Consider the following 22,829-nt stretch of genomic DNA (forward strand, 5'->3'; position numbering starts at 1 on the left):
CAAAAGTGAGCAGTTGCTGTTGCACTATTTCAATATGATCAGGATATTTTCCACAACTCTTTCTGTATTCCAAAATGATTGCTGCATTTCAAGTTGTCATTACATGAATTGAACTTGATGAAATTACAATTATAGAAGATTTCCACCTCTATTTTTATAGGACACACCCCCAACTGAAAATGGGAGTGTGAGAGATGCTTGATTCAGCAGAACTGATTTGACAGGCTGTAGATAAGCAGTCTGTGTGCGTGTTTGTGCTGCAGTGACTTCCTGATGTTTAGCTGTGCATTTGTGTGTGTTGTGTTAATTAAACTGAGCTGACAGAAAAGAGATGCGCCAAGTTTGTGTATGCGTGTGCTCATGAATAAGGCATAAAGAAGACTGACCCTCAGGGAGAATCTCTCACATATTAACACACACACACACACACACACACACACACACACACACACACACACACACACACACAAACCTCTCACAAAAGTTCTCTGTCTCAGTTCCTTGTTGAAAAAAACAGTAGAGAACATTTTTAACAAAAGGCCCAAAACATATTCGACACAGCAAATACGCAAACTCAGACTTTTAGTGCTAAAACACACTTTTAGCTACACAAGCTTGATTTCACATGTCGTTATATTTCGAAAAGGGTCCAAATGCAAATCATAACACAACGCAAGTGCGCGTTGCATTCTTTGTGTTGCCACAAGGGGTGCTACAGCGGTCATTAGGGCAAACTATCTTCATCTACAGTCAGGCTAATTACATGATCAATGACACAAATGTGCTTAATTTTTCTAATTAGAATCAGTGCAGAAACCTAAATATAATTTCTTGTTGTGTCATAACTTTCCTTAGTTTTCTTTAAATATTTTCCCAGAACGTCCCAAAAACATGAATTCCTCACTGTAGATGCACATACACACTCAGTCATATTACCTGACTCGTTCTTTGGGGTCACCAAATGACTCTTTGAGGTGAGAGAAGTCTGGATAGAAATGGACAGAGGGAGAGATGACCTCCAAGAGACCGGACTGAATCTCACCCGGAAAGCTGAAACAAAGACAGACGAGAGAGAGAGAGAGAGAGAGAGAGAGAGAGAGAGAGAGAGAGAGAGAGAGAGATGCTTACTTCTGTATGAAGTGTAGAAAGTATTAACATATTAATCATTTACTCACACTCATGTCATTCAAAACCCATATGACTGATTACTGTGAAACACAAAAGGAGAAGTTTAGTGGAGTATTCACACTGTTCTTTTCCACACAATGATCATAAATGGAGACTGGGGACGTCAAGTATATTGAATATGTGGATGTATAATTGTTGATTTGAGATGTAAATTTCAGTCTGTTCCTCAATCTAAGCTATATTGCATGGCTTCAAAATAGCAATTAATATTGCAATTTTTCATTTTTGGACCGTTACATCCCTTGTAACGCCAATTCACTTTCATTGTACGGAAAGAGCAGCGTCAACATTCTACAAAACATCTCCTTCTGTAGAAAGAAAAACAGACAGATTTGGAACGTCTTAAGGATGTGTAAATGACAACTGAATTCACATTTCTATGTAATGTCAGAAAACTGTGAAAACGAGAATAATGTGAACCAACACAAGCACAGATCTGATCAAGTACACACAAAATGTCCCTGTGTGTCTTTGCAGAAATAATCAGCAGAAACACAATCACATGACTAATGTGGGACAGACAGAATGAAGCAGAGGATCTCTGATACCCGGAGGAATGGATTTTCCCCTCAATTCTTTCTGCTATTGTCCTCCAAAAACCTGTGGAAACGTCTGCCATCACATGCACACATGGGATCACACACAAATAAACACAACTCAACCAGACCACTTCCATAGCAATAATAAAAAACGAGTGTACTTACAGGCGCTTAAGGTTGTCAGCAACACCATTTGCATATTGTTGATCCGTCTGCAAAAAAATAAGTAAAGCAATAGTTGAAAGCAAAAGTCACAAACAACAAAATCTTTCCCAAAGAATAACCTTTCACCTTAGACCTGGAGATGGTTTGTGTTTAGTGGAGTTTGAAGTTGTATTTATGGCTAATTCTTGTCCTGACTTTGGTAAAAAAAAATTAAAAGATAATAAAGTCTTTGTGGAGTTAAGAGATAAACATTTGCTGTATAATAATGGAAGCAAAAATGGAAGCAATGAACCGCTAAAGTACTTTTAAAGCACTTTCCTTTAGAAAGTTTTTTAAGATAAATTCTGTTTAACATTGGTCTCAAAATGTATTTGAACATTTAGCACCTTAAAATACTGAACAAAAGTGCATTTTCAATTTCAGTTTCACCTGTTGTTGTAATTTCTAAATGTCTCAGAACACAACACATAACGTGACACAAGTATGTGTTGTATTCTCAGCATTGCTGGATCAGGCTGGTCTTGTTTGTGGGTTTTAGATGTGTTTTGGAACTTGGGATGACCATCTTGGCACAGCAAAAATACCATTTATACCATCTTGGCCAGGCTGAAAGACCATTTATATCAGAATAAACCAACTGAAGATGAGCTAAACCAGGCTGAAAGACCACGTAGACCAGCTTAAACCAGCTAAAACCAGCTTGGCTAGGCTAAAAAGATTATTATGACCAGCTTAATCCAGTTAAGACCAGCTTGTCCAGGTTGGAAGTCCAGTAAAACCAGCTTAAACTTACTGAAGACCAGTTTAGCCAGGCTAAAATGCCAGTTAAACAACCTTTAGACCAGCTTAAACCAGATGAAGACTAGCTTGTCCATGTTAAAAATCCAGTTAGACCAGCTTAAACTTGCAGGTTCGCACTTTACAACATCAGGAAACTTAGACCTTTCCTGTCCAAATATGCTGCACAGTTCCTGGTCCAAGCTCTGTTCATCTCAAGACCGGACTACTGTAATTCTCTATTAGCCGGCCTCCCAGGTAGCACAATTAAGCCACTGCAGATGATCCAGAATGCAGCAGTGCATCTGGTCTTCAATCAGCCAAAGAGGGTTCACGTCACCCCACTTCTGATTTCACTTCACTGGTTATATTTAGCTGCCCACATTAAATTCAAGGCTTTGACTCTTTTTTTTGTATAAAATTGCATAGAGACACGATCATTCACCTTCTCTTTTCCTCTGTGGTGGAATGAGTTTCCAAGGCCAGTTAGGCCAGTGTAACCCAGCTAAGACCAGCAAACCAATTATTTAAATGTTATTTTTGTGAAATGTTTTGTCTGATAAGTGTGTTTGTGTTATCATACTTTAAAATAATGGCTACTTGGTTTGTAAATGCATTGATATTCAGACATTTCTAAGTATGACTTCAGTGTTTAAATGGAACCACTCTATTTCAGAAGTACTATAAATGCACCACATTGTGCCTGATGGAGCCAGTACTCCAATAAAACTCAAGGACACAGACAGAGGTTATAATGTGCGGATACAGACGCTGTGTCTAGGACATTTTAAACCATCCTTGACCTGCTGGACACATCAGATCCTCGTTTATTGCGTCAGATCTCTGAAGACCAAGTCATTGTTTTTAAACTACAGGAGAATCTACTGACACAGAGGAACACAATGACTGACAGATGTCGAGGAAACATCTGGAGCAACTTTCACCAAATGTTTCTTTTCCAGAGAAATGAGAAGGGCAGCTTTTGCAGACAAATAGGAAGCTTGGAGAAAGCGACACATCCCGAGATCAAAAATTCTGACATGTTTACTGTAATAGTGCCAGGCAAGTTCACAGGGACAAAGACAAAATGAGTAGACTATACTCAATAAGTCTAATGAGTAGACTATACTCAATAAGTCCTTAGTGGGCCCCCCTCATCAAAGGGCCCCGGAAAACTTAGATGGCCCCTGGATGAGTTACATGTTGGGTGAGGGGTTTGTTTAAATATATAACCCCATACATATGAGCAAGAATACTTTTGTCCATAGTGGGTGATGTTTTTTTGTTTTTGTATTTAAAAAAAAATGGCTTAACCAATGATTTCTTGAGAAAAATCTACATAAGGTAACACATCTTTTTCTAGAATTTCATTTGGACTTACAGTATCTGATGTTGTGTATAAATGAAACGGACTGGCATGCATCTAATTTGTTTATGAAAAGCACTGTATGTGCAAATCTTTCAGTTTGAATATGAATAAATAAACACAGGCGGAAAAAGTTGAAGGTGTGAGGAAAGGAAGATCGAAACAGACAGGAAACAACAGAGTGACAGAGGGCGAGATATAGTACACTGCATAAAAATATTTTCTTACTCAACAAGATTCATTATTTGAGTTGCAACATTGTGTATAATATAACAAATTAATAAGAATAGTTTTCAGAGAAAACTAGTTAAGATCAATTAAGTTTAATTCTTACCCCATTGGCAAATTGTTTTTTTGTTGTTGTTTTTTATCTTGCTTTAAGCATAAAGTCACTAAATTTTGTTAGATTTATTTTTAAAACAAAGGGTCAGGAACTTATTTCAATTTCTCTCTCTCTCTCTCTCTCTCTCTCTCTCTCTCTCTCTCTCTCTCTCTCTCTCTCTCTATATATATATATATATATATATATATTCTTTTTAAATGAAAATATTTATAAATATATATATAAAAAATTATATATATATATATATATATATATGCATATATATATATATATATATATATACAGTTGAATTCAGAAGTTTACGTAGATCAGTTTTTCACAATTCCTGACATTTAATAATAGAAAACATTCCCGGTCAGTTAGTATCACTACTTTATTTTAAGAATATAAAATGTCAGAATAATAAAAAAAGAGAATTATTTCAGCTTTTATTACTTTAATCACATTCCCTATAGGTCAGAAGTTTAGATACACTTTGTTAGTATTTGGTAGCATTGGCTTTAAATCATTTAACATTTTGGGTAGCGTTCCACAAGCTTCTCATAATAGGTAACTGGAGTTTTGGCCCATTCCTCAAGACAGAACTGGTGTAACTGAGTCAGGTTTGTAGGCCTCCTTGCTCACACATGCTTTTTCAGTTCTTCCCACAATTTTTCTATCGGATTAAGGTCAGGGCTTTGTGATGGCCACTCCAACACCTTGACTTTGTTGTGCTTAAGCCATTTTGCCACAACATTGGAGGTATGAGGTCATTGTCCATTTGGAAGACCCATTTGCGACCAAGCTTTAACATCCTGGCTGATGTCTTGAGATGTTGCTTCAATATATCTGCATAATTTTCCTTCCTCATGATGCCATCTATTTTGTAAAGTGCACCAGTCCCTCCTGCAGCACCCCCACAACATGATGCTGGCACCCCCCATGCTTCACGGTTGGGATGGTGTTCTTCGGCTTGCAAGCCTCAAACATTTTCCTCCAAACACAATGATGGTCATTATGGCCAAACAATTAGATTTTTGTTTCATCACACCAGAGGGTATTTCTACAAGATATTTGTCCCCATGTGCACTTGCAAACGTAGACTGGCATTTTTATGGCAATTTTGGAGCAGTGGCTTCTTCCTTGCTGAGCAACCTTTCAGGTTATGTTGATATAGGACTTGTTTTACTGTGGATATAGATACTTGTCTACCTGTTTCCACCAGCATCTTCACAAGGTCCTTTGCTGTTGTTCTAGGATTGATTTGCACTTTTCCCACCAAACTATGTTCACCTCTAGGAGACAGAATGCATCTCCTTCCTGAGCGGTATGATGGCTATGTGGTCCCATGGTGTTTATACTTGTGTACTGTTTTTTGTACAGATGAATGTGGTACCTTCAGACATTTGGAAATTGCTCCCAAGGATGAACCAGACTTGTGGAGGTCCACAATTGTTTTCTGAGGTCTTGACTGATTTCTTTTGATTTTCCCATGATGTCAAGCAAAGAGGCACAGAATATGAAAGTAGGCCTTAAAATACATCCACAGGTACACCTCCAATTCAGTAAACCTCATATCAGAAGCTAACTGGCTAATTGTCTAAAGGCTTGACATCATTTTCTGGCACAGTTAACTTAGTGGGTAAACTTCTGACCCACTGGAATTGTGATATAGTCAATTAAAAGTGAGATATTTTAGTGGAAAAATATTCATGTCATGCACAAAGTAGATACTATAGTTAACTATAGTTTATATAGTATAGATGCCAAAACTATAGTTTGCTAATATTAAATCTGTGGAGTGGTTAAAAAATGAGTTTTAATGACTTCAACCTAAGTGTATGTAAACTTCTGACTTCAACTATATGTGTGTGTGTGTGTATATATATATATATATAATTATTGAAATAATATTAATCTATGCAGTCAGTAATAATTCATGGTACAAAACACATTCGGAACAAACCACATTTATCCTTGTTGCAACTGAACCCGGGTTTTAATGTATTCTGGGACGGGTCGTTATTTATTTGGTTTTTACCTTGATAAGTTTTGTTCAATGTTTTTGAGGATGAGGGCATGTCACGTGACCTGTCTATGTTAGCATCTGCATAATTTGGCTAGCTGGGAACTGTTTTCTCCTCCCTTAAATTATGAGTTGGTAAATCTTTTTATTTTGTGACCCTAAAAATGATTAGTTATATTTTATTTCTTGCATTCAGCATTTTTTGACCTGCTGTCCATATCATAACAGACCTGTGACACATTTTGCGGCCACGATGACATTTTTTTTTAATGCAGTTTTAGCATGCTGGAAATGACAGCAAAAGAGAAACATGGAGAAACGCAGAGGAAAATCATACAGTCAGCATACATTGCATGTCCTTGAAACATGACGTTATCGTAAAAATTGGATATGGCATGTGCTTAAATTATGCCTAAAAGGGAAAGTGGGTTCTGAGGACAAATTACAGTCTATGTTAATTATTGTTCACTGGCTCAAAGACACCCAACATGGTAAACGCTCTCTAGGACACACTGTACTTGTGATAAAGACATTTCAGTTTGTTGAAAAACAGACAGATGTTTTATGGCGTTATTCTGGTTTGTACATATGTTTTAGGTGCCTCCTTTAATGCAAGTCTATATAAATTACAGGATTCACTCCTGAACTCACGTTTATAAACAAGGCACATGGATCCAACAGTTTAACCAGTTTGGTGTTGGTTATTTTTTACCAAACTAGTGTAAGCGACTGGAGATAAATTGACAAATACACGGTTAGCAAATCACAGTGTACAGCAGTACCGGAGGAGTGTGTACTTAGTGTAGGCCTCAATGTACAGGAACTAGTCATTGTGAAATTCTCACTGGACAGGCATGTTGCCCGCTCAAGACTGCGTGTTAATTGGTGTGTGTATACAGATGCTAATGGCTGAACAGCAGGCCAGTGATGTGCTATTATGGGTCAGTGCAGCTCACAGCTAGAAGTGAAGTCATTACTATTATGGAATGATGCAAAGAAAGCTGGCCGATAAAGCTTACCTCTGCAATGAAGACGACAATGACACAATCCTCCTTCTCGGCTGGACTCAGCTCTGACATCAGAGAGCTCAGCGTGTCTGTCAGGTAAGAATGGACCTCTCTCTTTACACTGGGAATGCCCATCACTATCGACACTGAAAGATACAGAATTATATATTTGTTTTTGTCCTTTTTGAAGCTTGAAACACCCTAGTCGCTGTGTGTTTTTATTAAATGGAAAAAGCAGCGTGAAAATACATTAAAGTAAATGAAAACATATTTTAATGGAGCACACATTTTTAAGCACACCTCATAAAAGCTGTTTTATTACATGGAGAGGTTCTCTTCTTGGGGGCTGCCATGTTAGAATCACATGACCAGCCGAATACTACTCGCTTAATCTCAGTAACCTCCCTATTTGGACACTTTCACTCTTGGATCAAATGAATCATGGCTGCCTGTGAACAGTGAATGTCTACAATAGCATCTGTAACTGAAACCTAGTGATTTTCAATTATGCTACATCGATACCGCTAGATGTCACTGTATATCCAAGATGACACACACAAAAATACACACACCTTTAATTTAATTCCAAAATATAAAGGTATATACAAATATGCTGGTAGTTTGTGAGTGAAGGGAGACCGTCTTGACTGCATAGCATGCTTTGACCAACACAATTCTCTGATTGGTGGATGGTTTCTCTACAGGATCATGGCTAGTGTACAGTACATTTCCACAAGAAATTCCACTATTAAACACAACAACAACAACAAAAACTTAAAACGCAATAGTGCACACAGCTGGCTTCAAAAGAGGCACATACCATCGATTAACAAACTTAGAGCTCATGGTTGGTGTGTTCTGAAAGGTTTACCAGGTATAGTTAATAATCATTTCCCCTATAGATAAAACGTATAGGATTTTTTTCTTCTGGAGCCAGACTGTTGCACTCTATAGTGACAGATAGTAATAGAATTTGTACTTTTGGGTGAACTTTTCCTTTAAAATGTAATGTACTGTATGTACATACTGTCCACCCACACACAAACACGCACACAAGTGTGTAATGTGGCAGTCCACCCTGACTGTTCATTTGCATTTCTAAGAGCTAAATATTCATTTAGATTAGATGGCGACTGCTCCCCTGCTGGGCCAATGGGACAGCACAGTGTCTCCTCCCCTGAGGCCTGTGCTGGATAGCACCCCAGAGAACTGTCCACTTAGAGCACAGACACAACTTGGACGAGAGCCAGGAAAGGAGATGGAGAGTAATATGAGAGAGACTAGTAAGAGAGAAAATATGCTTTAAGAGTGATGATATAATAATAGTTTGGTGGATTAGGGGTGACAAAGACCCAAATTGTAAAATTAACTTTTGGGACCCACTTTAAATTTGGTGCCTTTAACTACTATAAACTTAAGCATTTGATAGAATGTACTTTTTATGTACATACCATACATCTGCAGTTTAACTGTTAAATTTACCCCTAAACACTAACCCTAACACTTACTCCTAAACATACCCGTACCTAAACCTCAGTAGCAGCACATGCTACATGAACAACATGTCGTTATGCAATAAATACATTTTACAATATGCATTTATAGAATTTTTTTTTTTTTAAATAACAAAAAAACATTTGCACTCACCCTGAGCTTACATTGAAACCAATGCTGACGGCATTAGGTTAATGCACAGATATAAATGCACATAAAGGCTATTAAAGTTTTATCATTTCACATGTTATTATACAGAAAAACAAGTGGTGAAAGTTGGCTTTTAATAAAATGCACTCTGTACTTGTTCAGATATTTAAAACACATACAGGTCTAATAAGCTTCTGAGTTTCTTGTACCGCTTCACTTTCCCTTTCTACTATAAAATCAAACCCTTGTCTGTTGGTTTGCATGACTCCAAAAGGAACCAAATACCCAATAGAGTACAATTCCATAAGAATCAAAATATTACAAGTATTGGTACACTTGGCTTTGCTTGAAAGCACACAGAGATGCCATCTTGTCTCCTTGTTTATCTGTCACCTCGACGACACACATCCACAGCGCATACCCCCTCACCCCCACCCCCAGTCGACTCAATTGTAACTGTGATAATTGGTGAGAGATTCAGGGGGAAATACAGAATAGCCAGGCAAAAACACAAAGAAAATTATGTTTGTGATATTGCAATAGTGTTTTTAATTGTAGAATAGTTGGTGCACGAGTACTCGATTAGTTAATTACTCGTGCACATCACTAATTAAAAAAACTGTGAGTAATCGGTTTTTGTCAAAGACATATATTTAATCATTTCATAATGATTAAATAACAGTTTTAATAATAAATATCTGATAACTATAAAATCAAACCAACAAAAAATAAAAAATTATTTGATGTCATTTAGTAACAGCTATGATGCAAAATATTCATCTATTCAGCTACTGTGTATTTCACTGAACAGCACCCATGTGAGTGACAATATCTTCTAGCTGAAGGTTGATAATTAGTGAATTTGCTTCAAAAAAAGAACATTTGTTATGCTGTAACAGTTTATAAAGCACATTGCGCAGCCTATCGTACCTTATTGCTTAATTAATTAACTGGTTGGACCATATGATAGATTAAAGAGCTCTCTACTGTCACCGTGGATTTAGACGTAATCACGGTTTCAGGTTTTTAAGTTGATTAGCCTAAGTATTTTACCACTTTCAGAGCTGACTTTAGCTTTCTGATCAAAAACCCCTTCATGTCAGCTTCACTTTCAATAACACTCTCTTCAGAGACCGCAAATACAGAGATTAAAACAGTATTACAAGAACTAATCTGACAGCTTCAGTACATGTCACAAGATGCACTAAGCCTTTATTTTACATGATATCCATATAACTAAAAAGGCCTAGAGTAGAATATAGGCAAGGCAAGATTAAGTTTATTTATATAGCACATTTTACCTACAATGGTAAATTCGAAGTGCTTTAAAAAGACATGGTGAAGAGAAGGGGGGGAAAAAATCACAACAAGGCCACATCAACACTAATCCGCTCTGATTTCAGTTTCCTAACGGTGTTATTATTCAAAGAATCAGGTAACGGAAGTTTTTGTGGAGAACAACACCATTTCAGTGTGAATGAGTGGCATAAATGGCAAAATCAATGCATTTTCAAACGAAACCGTATTAGTGTTGACGTGGTCAATTTAAAAAGGAAAGAACAAGAAATGAAAAAAGAAAAGTTAATAGTGAGGAACTCATTATAGGGGCCCACATTTGACCCCCTTTGATTTTTGCACACATACACACTAACCTCCAGTGCGGCCCTGGCCGATGTGCACGGCCGGCTGCAGGCTGGTCTCCTTGGCGAGCAGGTGTGGCAGATGGTGGAAGATGCTTGGCAGCTGAAGAACATTCTTACTGCTGGTCACGTTCCACAACTTCAGCTTGGTCTCATCTGAAAGAGACAGAAGATTTCCAAATGTCTGATCAACATCAGTTAATAGCATATCTAACATGCATCTTAACCAATCATTGCCTTAACTGTATCCCAAATCAGACATGACTGGTTGATATGGATGCTGTACAAGATCCTAACAACATCCCTAATGCTTTATCCTTGTAGGTCAGAGCCAAAGAGACAAAACAGCAAAAATGTCAATGGATCCAACTGTCTTGCCCATTTACAAATAAACATATTTTGCCTCTAAAGTTCTTGTTAAACATTTTTAAAGCTGATGTTATTCTTTTGCAATGTTTCAATACATCCTATCCCATCTTAATATATAGAGGTCAATATAAGTAAGCAATTAGTAGGATGATTTCTCCAAAAAGTGTTAACTCTGTAGCGCTTTGCAGCACTTTCCAAATTTGCTCGTCAGACTGGACAGAGTCACTCGTCCAGTTTGACACAGCAACATCAGCTCAATCAATGGAGAGAGTTGGAGGAGGGACAATCTGTTTGTTTGTTTTTTCTACCAATGACAGACAGAGAGTGTATTCAGAAATCTGTTTGAAAACTATGTTTATTTTTGCGATTCCTTTTGGTGACACTACACTTCAGGTTTAAGACAAAAATACATTCAAATTCTAACCTGGCCGTTTCATTAAGTATTTACTGTATTTGATTATTATTCTCTTTTATCATTATATTTTTATGTTTATTAATACAATTCTGTTTTCTTATTTTTTCCTATTTGTCCTCTATGTACACATTATTATCCCTAACCACTGGGTAAAAATGTATTTATTTATTTATTTATTTTTCTACTTGAAATGCAATGCTTAATTCTAATAAATACAAATATTCAAAATATTTATAATTTTTAGGAATATTGTTGTCTTGCGGCAACATTGTTATCATATCCTATCTATCCTTTAAAAATGGAGTGGTGGTGGTGTAGTGGTCTAAAGCACATAACTGGTAATCTGGTAAGGTTGCTGGTTTGATCCCCACAGTCACCACCTTTGTGTCCTTGAGCAAGGCACTTAACTCCAGTAATAAGGGCTCTGTAAGTCGCTTTGGATAAAAGCGTCGACCAAATGCATAAATGTAAAAAAGACAGCTGCTATTTGCACTAAGTGTAAATAGCAACAAAAGCATCTTCTTTGCAGTGAGTGCAAATAGAATTAAAGTGCTTTTTGCATACTAACATACAGTACTAACCTCCCATAGGGGCATCACTGCTGTGTGTTTATTGTGTTAATTTAGAGTCCCATGGACACCCTACACCAACCCCTACCCCCTAAACTTCCTTTAGAAAAATGAACCATGGTTTTACTACTGTAACCACAGTATCACCATGGTATTTTGTAGTAAAATCATAGTAACCATAAAATTAAACATGGTTACTATATTAACACCATATTACTGTAGTAACGCCATTGCTAACTGCATTAAAACTTCAGCCAAAAATCATGGTTACTACAATATTACTATAATAAAAGCATGGTTATTTTACCCGCATCAAACCTTTCAACTCCCCATAAAAATTGAATATTAAGAGTGAAGACAGGATGTAGAAAAAGTGGGACAGAGGGGGGAATCGAACCCGGGATGTCCACTTGATAAAAACTCTTCCGTCTTTAAACACTACACAGTTGAAGCAACACTTGGGGGTGCAAATAGTCAATCCATTTATAAAAGTTGTAAAGTATAAAAAATACATCTTTGCTTAACAATAAATGTGAATAGGAACATTGGTTAAAAGCATGGGTGGCGCTAGGGCTGGGCTACCGGGCCTTAAGCCACAACTGTTTTCCATAAAGCTTAAAAATGGTTTAACATCCTGTAGTTGTGATTTCAGAAGTACCTGTGCTTCAGTATTAATATGATACTAAAACATATTATATTTGAGTATTTTAACCATATATTTTAATATTAAGTAATATATAAATGAATGATCCTGTCTTTCCACAGTATTGATAAAACCAAATGCAGACTCAATTCAATACACATGCGCTGTCTTGATGGCTGATGCTTTTAAGCACTCATGTATGGGGTCGCATTCAAGAAGAGTGCAAGAAGATGTGTCTGTGTGTCTGGTCAACATTCCTGTCTGAGTGACATATTGGAAGTACCAAATATTTCGAAAAATAACCCTGAAAACAAAGAGTAATATGTGCACAAAGAAATGGCAAACTTATGAGAAATTGCAAGTTATGAGCTAGCGCATGTGCATTTTTTGTAAAACTCTTATTAGGACACGATGCCATGAACCACTTAAACATTAGCAACTATTTTTTCTGCTTAAGCACCTTTTTAAGCCTATTTACAGCCTGCTATATTCTAAACTAACTTAAGGTGCCTGTCGAACTATGGAAAGCCGAAAGGAACAATGTAGTGTTTCTTTTCAGTCACGTTTTAAAGTAAATAGTGTTAAAGGCATCCAATATCTGATCTTCGAGAGTATCTGCAGCTGAGATCAAATTTAGTGGGACATTTAGTTTTAGTTTCAGTAATATTTACCCCTTAAATGCATGGGTGTTTCGCCAAACATTACAACACACTCGGGTCTTTAGAGACCCGGCACGTATATCTATCACAAATATAGAACAGGATTCATTACTTCCACACTGAAATATCATAAGACGCAACTGGCTGTCAAACACATATTAAGTTACACAGAACACATAACATACACATAAGCTACACAAGTATTTTCTCAGGCACTTATTGAATCTATACAGATACACAACTTGCATCATTTCAGTAGTATGCTCAAATGACAACAGTCATATCATGCCGTTCATGTGTTAAACTTGCTATAGTTTACTTCCATGTTGTGTCTTCAACAAATATAAATGGTAAATGTAAATCAAATCAATCACTGACACATCAGCGCCACCTTGAGTAAGAAATTGCATGTATAATATGTTTGTGTCCACTCATATGGAATTCTGATAATTCACCAATGTCACACAGAAAATGTACATGATATAGGAGTCATTTGTATGAATGTAGTACTCATTTGCTTTGTAATAAACAAAGAAATATACTGTATATGCTGTAATTGTAAATTTATATAATTATGAAATAATCATAAAAATATTAGATTTGAAAGCGCAAAAAAACCTTGAAACTTTTTCATATCTCAGGTCTTTAAAAGAGTGTTCCGGGTTCAATACAAGTCAAGCTCTATCGACAGCATTTGTGGCATAATGTTTATTTCAAGTCGTCCCTCCTTTTCTTAAAATCGAAGTTCCAGTGAGGCACTTGCAATGGAAGTGAATGGGGGCCACATTTTTTTACATTAAAATACTCACTTTTTCAAAATTATAGCCACAATAAACAACATGTGTGTAAACATGATTTTAGTGTGATAAAATCACTTACAAACCTTTTCTGAGTTAAATTATAGCCAATTTTACATCTTTGTTACCATGACTATGTAATGTCAACACACCCTAAAAGGACTGTAAAAATAACAATTTATACAACTGTACAGCTCAAATAATACACATGTTTTAACAGAAGAATTAATGAAAGTGCTTTAATAAAATTATAAGCTTCACATTTCATTATATGAAATGTGTTTAAACCCCCAAAAATATTGGCCCACATTCACTTCCATTGTAAGTGCCTCACTGTAACCTTGACTTTTGCTTTTTTTAAAGAGAAGGAGGAACGAGTCAAACTACAATTTTGTGGTAATAAACATTGTCACAAATGCTGCTGTCGAGTGAGATTAACTTGTATTGAACACTGAGCATTCCTTTAATGACCCTATGCACTTTTGGTAATTAACAATTAATTAACCATTAATTAACCATTAATTAACCTTTTTTGTTGCAATTTTGCCATTTTCTTTTTGTTACACTATTCAGAAGAGTAAGGTTGATGAATCCTAAAGACGTGTGGGCATAACCCCAAAAAGTTTATGTGGTACAGGGGGTGGAATGAGGTCCCGAGGTATGCATTAAAGGGTTAAAGATTTACTGTATAAATGACAGCTCACTGATGCGACATTTAAACTTTTATTATAAAGTGTATTATATTCCAATATTTCATCTAAGGATGACCCTATATGTATCCACTGAGGCCTGGGCTAAGCCCTGAATATCCACTGACCTTAGAACAGTCCCTGGTTAAAAGTTTACTTTTCAGAAACACTTAAACCCAAGCCCTAAACTTAACACTACTAAACCCTGATTAGTATAAGGGTCTTGCGTTGTTTAGTCTAGATGTTCTACGTGCGTGGCTCACCCGACAGACTGCTCCAGGTGCGGTTGATGTCCCGTAAGGCCTGTTTCTCAGCGATGGCATGCTTGATCTCGTCAAGCACCAGGTTGAGCTCTTTGGAGCGTTTGAGGTTCTCTTGCTCGGCGGAGTGAAGACGATCTCTCAGAGCCAGAAATTCTCGCTGGTAAATGTCTACCACATTGCCTACAAAAGCACAAGAGAAAGACAGCAAAAAAGTGAGAAACAAACTAATTTGTTTTGTCTGGAGTTTAATTTTGCGTCTCATAATTGGAAAGATATATTTCTGCTTTTTATTTCAATTAATTAACGAACGCACTTTAACAACTTCTTGCTTTATAATTTATTATAATAGCATTCAATTATCCAGACAAAGAACCTTCATGTTATGCATCAATAAATAAAAGTCATTCATGAAACAAAGATTATGAAAATGCTGTTCAAAGGGCTTGTTTTTCAGTTCTAAAAAAGGATAACGAGTGGAATAAATGGGGAATATTTTCAGTCTTTCTCTCCCTCTCTTTATCTGTGCCCTTTAAAGGGCTGAAACTGCACTCCTTTACATTTAAAGACAAGGACAGAATAGAACTGGTGTCGTGTAACCAGCCATTCCTCATTCATCACATTTAAACAAGTGTTTTAGTGCAGCAGCTGCCCATTTTCTCCATGTCATAACCTTTCTTAACAGGCCGATCAATGTTCCTGACCCCAAAGGTCAAAACATTAGGAAACCAACCCTGTTGTGTCTATGTGTGGTTTTTGCCTAAACCACAGTGCAAAATCTCTAACGTCTACAAAGTATTTCCATATTACATAAAGTATATACCATTTTACCCATTACAAAATAAGTACTTACTTTTGACAAATATTTTTTAAATGATGTAAAAATGTATCTCCTTTTGTGTTCGACCAAAGAGAGTAAGTGATGACAGACTTTGCATTTTGGAGGGAACTATCCCTTTAAGTGTAGACATTACTGTTGGTGTATAAGAGGTCTCAATCTCTCAGTTGTGATATTTCTCTCTATTTCTTTCTTCTTTGGTCTCAGCACTCTCTAGTAAAGAGCAAAAGAATGGTGAGGAATTATGCTTTGCAGGATAATCCTGAGCAGGCATGCTTTGCCGGGAGAGATGCCCACTCTCACACACCACACACACACACTGTAATGCCATCAGAGTCCAAAGCCCTTGTGTAATCTGAAATTACACCGCTCCACACAAGAGCAATCCAATCCACACTTCAGATAGGGTTGGAGAGGTACACATAATACCATGTAGAGGCAGATAATCTAATGATGTACTGACGACATCTTCACAGTGATCCCTACACTCACATAACATTGAGTGCTGATGGAAGTGGAACACACTCACATAAAGGATGGAGCACATTATATATAATAATATTATTATTATTTTGGCTTGAAAAAGCCAACATACTGTTCTACACTTTGGTTTTATTAGGGTTTCTCAAAACCCATAAACAAAGACCAAAATTGTGAATATGCCAGGTTCAATACAAATTAATCTCAGTTAACAGTATTTCTGTTATGGTATGTTCATAACCACAGAAATAATATTTTTAGTCTTTGTCTTTAAAAAGAGCAACAATAGAGGTTACAGTGAGGCACTTGCAATGGAAGTGAATGGGACCAATTTTTGGAGGGTTTTAAGGCAGATATTTGATGCTTATTTAAGTTGTTTAAATCGTCATTTTTACAGACATTTTAGGGGTTTAGGGTGGTTGACATTACATTGTCATGGCAATGAAGATTGTAAAATTGACTATAACTTGACAAAGAAACAGTTCATTATCATGTTAACATGCATATTGTTGTCTTGTGGCTGTACTTTTGAAATAGTATTTTAACGTTTACCAATTGGCCCCATTGACTTCCATTGTAAGTGCCTCACTGTAACCCAGATTTGAGCTTTTTTTAAAGAAAAGGAGGAAAAAGTCAAAATATTTTGATGGTTATCAATAGTATGCCACAGATGCTGTCGACTGAGCTTAGCTTGTATCGAACATGGAATATTTCTTTAAATGTACATCACTCCTACAGCTTTCAAGCTACATCCACTAAAGTTAGGTAAAGGTACAGACTAGGTACAGACTATAGTTGTGAATCTTCACTGGCCTCACAATTTGATTACGATTCAAAGGGTAACGATTCGATTATAAAACAAGTTGTAAAGGAGTCAATGGAAAGGAGGAGGCGCGAACCGGCTTGACAATATAAATAATAGTTTTAATGATAAACTTAAAAGACACAAACACACATGACGGACATGTCCGTAAACTATCTCTCTCTCTCCCCCACAATCCTCCGCAGTCGGCCTTTGTCCCTCTCAGAGGCTTGATTAGCCTGATAAGGGACCGGGTGTGTAGCATCACGACCCGGCCCTCCGCCTTGTCACAATATCATTTTGCGGACTGCGAACCAGACTCTTGCACTCTATAAGCTGCAAAGTGAACCAGACTTTATGAAGATAGTCAAAAATGTGGTGAGACTATCAGGCTGAGCCTCTAAAATTCTCTCTCTCTCTCTCTCTCTCTCTCTCTCTCTCTCTCTCTCTCTCTCTCTGTCTCTGTCAAAACAATCCTATTGCAAGAGATATGAAAATAATAGAGGAGGAAAATGGATTCTCTAGGCATGCACGCAAAATGCACATCTCAACACTGACAAGAAAATGTTGCCTGTTATTTATTAAAGCCCACAAAGTGTCTTAATGATTTACTTCACACATCTCAACTCTCTCTTTCCCCAGCTCATCTTTAGCGGGTCAAAAAACTCTGACATTCATTACTACAAAACAGAATTCCCTTAGAAATGATGCCAGAATGCTCATAAAGCTGACGTACAGAAAAGAGAAAAACTGTGATAATTTCACTGCACAGAAATGCCTTATAATTAAAACGGCATTAATTGGGCTGTCTCAGAGATTAATCTCCCATGTGCTTAATTATCTCATTTAGATGATTATAATTATCTTAATATCTTGAGCTCTTTTAATTGTGTTGGCGTGAACATTTCTAAAATTATTTGTAGCAAATTTAAAAGACAACGCAAAAGTGAAAACTGCATTTTGTAATTTTCTAAAAACAATATGTGCAAGTGGGTGTGTGTGCCCATGTCTAAATGTAGTCCACACAGTGTCATGTTGAGATCCATCTCTGCAGTTGTCACAAATCCCCCCAACTCTCTAAATTTCCATCTTATTCTGTCTTATATCTTAAGTTTTAAATTTGGACTCTTTCTCTTTCATTCTGAAAAGTAGTTTGGATCACTGCCTGGCTTTATGAAACTGACAAAATCCATACAGAGTCTGAAAAGGATGATTCCATCAGTCAAGTGGCCTAATGAGGTATTAAATCAAATCCTCTTGTACTGGCATTAGTTGTACCAATGATCTATATTTATACAGTAAATATGGAAATTCTGAATCTTCAATTGGATGACCAGCATCTTTAACAGAGCCGTAAAGACAATAAGGGGGTAAATGCTGAAAACACAATGTCTTTGGCTTGCTGGATCATTCCTTGTCCTTTTCTGTGCTGTTCTGAGTGTCAGTGGAGAGGCCATTCACACAACAACTGAAAAGGCCATACTGAACGGGTCACCTCAGATCCGGCTGAGAAAAAAAAAAGTGCTCTTCTTTGAAACGGACCGGGTGACATTTTCACTGGGCACAGGATTAGTTTAAGGGCCTCGGAGAGTACATTCACCACAAATAATACAACAACATTTCAGTTCAGGTTCATTCAGAAGAAAGGAAAGGGTTATGCACAAACTGTTGTAATCTTGTCAAAGTACTCGACAGAAGAAATGTATGTTGCAGAGTTCTGTTAATATAGACTTTCAATCTGACAAATCATTATACACTCAGTTGTACAAAGCGGATTGGGGTCTGTCATGAAAACATGGTCACATTTTACCCCAAAGTCTATTTTAGTTCAATTATTTTCATGACAATTAAGCACATTTCCCTTCAAATACTCATTACTGTAATGTATCCAGAAATGTCAATTATTTTTGTATTTAAACATGCACAGACAGACGTCTCTGACTGCTTACATTCTCTGTCATTCAGCGGCTGCCTCCTGCCGTTTTGAGCACTTTTGGACACTCTATGGACACTCTTTTACCCATCTGGGCTATTTTTAAATGTTGGTATATGAAAACACACACTGGATAGACATCTTTGACCATTTAGATGCATTTCCGACAATGTGCACATTGCAAATTTGTTATACTTTCCAAGTTGGCAGAAGAAAAGGTCTTCTACAAAATAGACCAAATAGTTTATCAATCGAGTGCAGTTGGATATGAATGTTAAAAGATGACCATTTCATTTTGAATCGTAATGATTTTTTTTTACATTCAAATTATTTTCATATATAGTTACATTCAGATACCCATGTAAAAGTCTGAATGGACCATTTTTATATTTTCATTAAAGCCGAAAGACTAGACTACAAACAAGTAATTTTATTGTCTTTCATCCTTATATAGATTAATATAGTGCAGAGAGATCAGAAATGATGTAACCAGCACTGTTATTTTGTCACGCTGCTCACGAGAGGCGATGAGAGGGTGCAACCGTTGTCATGATGTCTTGCAGTCTGGATGGAATCAATCCGGGGTCCTGACCCGGAACACGGTGAGTGGGGTAGCTGGTACATTAGCAACTTCACACAGTCTGAGGCTGCGTCTCCACTGACGTGGAAGCAATCCGCTCAAAGCCACTCCCAATGCTAGGGAACAGCTTGCCCCGTACTGCTGTCAATTGTGTGGCTCCGTAGGAAGAAATTGAAAGCACTCGCTCACCTTCACTCACCACACACCAGTGGAAACGTACGATAAGAAAGCCGAACTGCTTCCGTATTTAGCAACATGACCGTCTAGATGTAGTAGAACACAGGCTAAATATAGAAAATTACTCAAAAGCTTACCATCGATATCGTGGAGTTTTTTTTATCGAGATAAATATCGAGATCGTTTTATCGCCTAGCCCCATATCCAACTATGACGACTTCCACTTTGCGCACTCAGACATTTGAAAAGAGTCCATTGCTGTTGATGCGACTTTTGCGTCCAGTGTAGACAGGGTGTGAGTGTTAACACTTGTGCTTGAGATGAACAGTTTAATATATTCACAAGGAGGCGCTTATGCCAAAACCAAGCTTTCAGATAGAGGGCCAGAGACAGGGTGGAAAATGATCATATAGTACTAAATTATGACTGTTTTATTGCAAAAAAAATATTACTGACATTATCAGTGGACCACAGGGAAGATAATAAAACTATAAAAAAGAGCATTTCATGACATCTTTTATATTTGGCATTTTGACATTTTCATGGCATTTAAGGGGGAAAAAATTATATATTTGACAAAAATCTTATGCAGATTTGTATTAATTTACTATATTATGGTAATTTTACTGTAATAATTGTAATAATATATTTTTTTATAAAATACACATCAATTAATGTAATACAATGCTGTTTTATTTTCCCCTTTATCTGCTTTTAATATGAGTAAATTAACTAAATGTATAATTTAATATTTTACGATTAATACCATTATTATTTCCAAAATAAAAATTATATATAGCCTATACCATTCCATCACACCACATAATTTTCATGGCAATTAAATATATATATATATATATATATATATATATATATATATATATATATATATATATATATATATATATACTGTATATATATATATATATATATATATATATATATATATATATATTATAAAATGTATCTTTTTTTTTTTTTTTTTTACGTATATTTAATGTACAAGAAAATTCTTAGATTTGTTTTATTATTATATATATTTATATACATAAATGCATACATACATTACATACACATATCTTCCCATATTGCTTAATTGCTATGAAAATATTGTCACAAAGCCACAAATATTATTGGTCTTTTAAACGGGCTTCAATTCTTGCTTTTTATTTATGGTAGAATATGTCAGGTTTCGTGAGATTCAATTGGACAGAGTATACCGATTTGTACAGAGGAAATACTGAATTCTCCAAGGACATTTTCAAGTGTATATGTAAAATGTTCAGACTGGATGAGTGTGGACTAAATGTATGAGGATGAAAAGACACTTCCTCCCCTGCCTTCATTGTTTCCTGTCATTTCAGACACACTGACAAGACTATCTGGATAAGCCACACTGGAGATATACGCGCACTGCATGAAAGCTGTCAACTCTAGTGAAATGTATCCACACTATGTGCTTTAGGAAATGAGAGAGAGAGAGAGAGAGAGAGGAGCTCTGCCTCTGACTTATCAGAATCTTATGAATCAGATATGTATGCAAAAGCAGAATGAAACATGATTTGTCATGCTAGTGCTGCTGCTGTCTCAGTCTATAAGGTCAGTAAGGTTTAAATGCTGAAGGAAGACAGATTGAGTCAGTAAACGAGCGCATGCACAATACCTGCTGCACATTTACATAATGAGTATGCTAGATGAGCAGACACAAAGAGAAAGCAACTGCTGTGTGGGGGTGTACGCATGTGTGTGTACTTGTGTTATGTCTGGGTTTCTGTAGTAAATCTCCTCATATAAATCACAGAACATAGAAAGAAAATGACAATGAAATAAAACCAAACAAATAAAATAAATCTGAATCGTAAACTGTCCCCGAAATTCACATAATTTTTCTCCCCAAGTGGCAGTCGAAATGTACTGACATTTTGCTCGCAATTAATTTTAATCATCAAAGGAGACCAAAGATTTGCTGCCAAACCATAATGGCGATTGTGATTTTGGTGAGCAAATGGATGAATTAAATGGAATTCAGTGAAATTCGTGATTAATTATCACTCAGTTTTTATTATTATTATTATTATTTATTATTAATAATGTTCTTATGGTTATTATGATAATTAACAACAACCGTAATTCAGCAAATAAGAAGTGGAAATTCATAGATGTTATTTTACCATGTATGTTTTGCATGTGCAGAAATAGATGTAAACATTGAATTACACATTACCTTACATTACAAAAATGAATTGCAGCATAAATGATTATTTCTGACTTTTATAATTGTCCACTATACAGAAGTAGCAGGCATTTAGAAAAAGTTTAGGCAACTTTTTTTTATATGTTTCACTTCCAGTCGGACGGTCACACGTGGTCCTTTTGCACAATTTGAAATATTTCAATGCAGCGGAAGCTCAAATCGGACATGAAAATGTCGCTTCACCCACTGGTTGTTCAAACAGAAAGTCCTGCCCCAAAATAACGCCATTGGTCACGCCAGTGTTGCTGTGTCGTTCTGCTCAAACAAACAGAGGAATGTTTTTATAGCACCTACAAATACTTATTGTTAACTTTGCAGAGCAGTGTTCAGTATTCAACACAATAAGTGTTCAAACAGAGATCGAACACATATAACGACACAAACTAAATGTATCAAAACAATCATCTCCATATTATCATCCTGCAAATGAAAATAACCATCCTAATACACCACAAACACAGTCCCTTAACCTTCATTACACACTACTTCAGCTCGTGATCACGCGCGCACACACGCACGCACACACACAATAAATAATTATATCACATTGGGGACTTTCCATAAACTTCTATGGATTTTATATGGATCTAACGATAATTTATATCCCCTTACCCTACCCCTAAACCTAACCCTCACAGAAACCTTTTAGCATTTTTACATTTAAAAAAAACATTATTTAGTATGTTTACT

General features: G+C 36.4%; 1 protein-coding gene across 1 annotated transcript in view; it reads right to left on the reverse strand.

Moving 5' to 3' along the window:
* Positions 1-22,829, reverse strand: part of LOC127659400 (alpha-1,3-mannosyl-glycoprotein 4-beta-N-acetylglucosaminyltransferase B) — a 130,020-nt gene that overhangs the window by 39,393 nt on the left and 67,798 nt on the right. Inside the window, exons 2-6 of the mRNA XM_052149201.1 lie at positions 15,079-15,258; positions 10,687-10,830; positions 7,403-7,536; positions 1,893-1,939; positions 937-1,050 (exon numbers count right to left, since the gene is read on the reverse strand). Of these exons, the coding sequence (XP_052005161.1) occupies positions 937-1,050; positions 1,893-1,939; positions 7,403-7,536; positions 10,687-10,830; positions 15,079-15,258 (619 nt within the window). The remainder of the gene's footprint in view (positions 1-936; positions 1,051-1,892; positions 1,940-7,402; positions 7,537-10,686; positions 10,831-15,078; positions 15,259-22,829) is intronic.

The sequence above is a fragment of the Xyrauchen texanus genome, chromosome 19 (assembly GCF_025860055.1).
Source record: "Xyrauchen texanus isolate HMW12.3.18 chromosome 19, RBS_HiC_50CHRs, whole genome shotgun sequence".
NCBI classification, from domain to species: Eukaryota; Metazoa; Chordata; class Actinopteri; order Cypriniformes; family Catostomidae; genus Xyrauchen; species Xyrauchen texanus.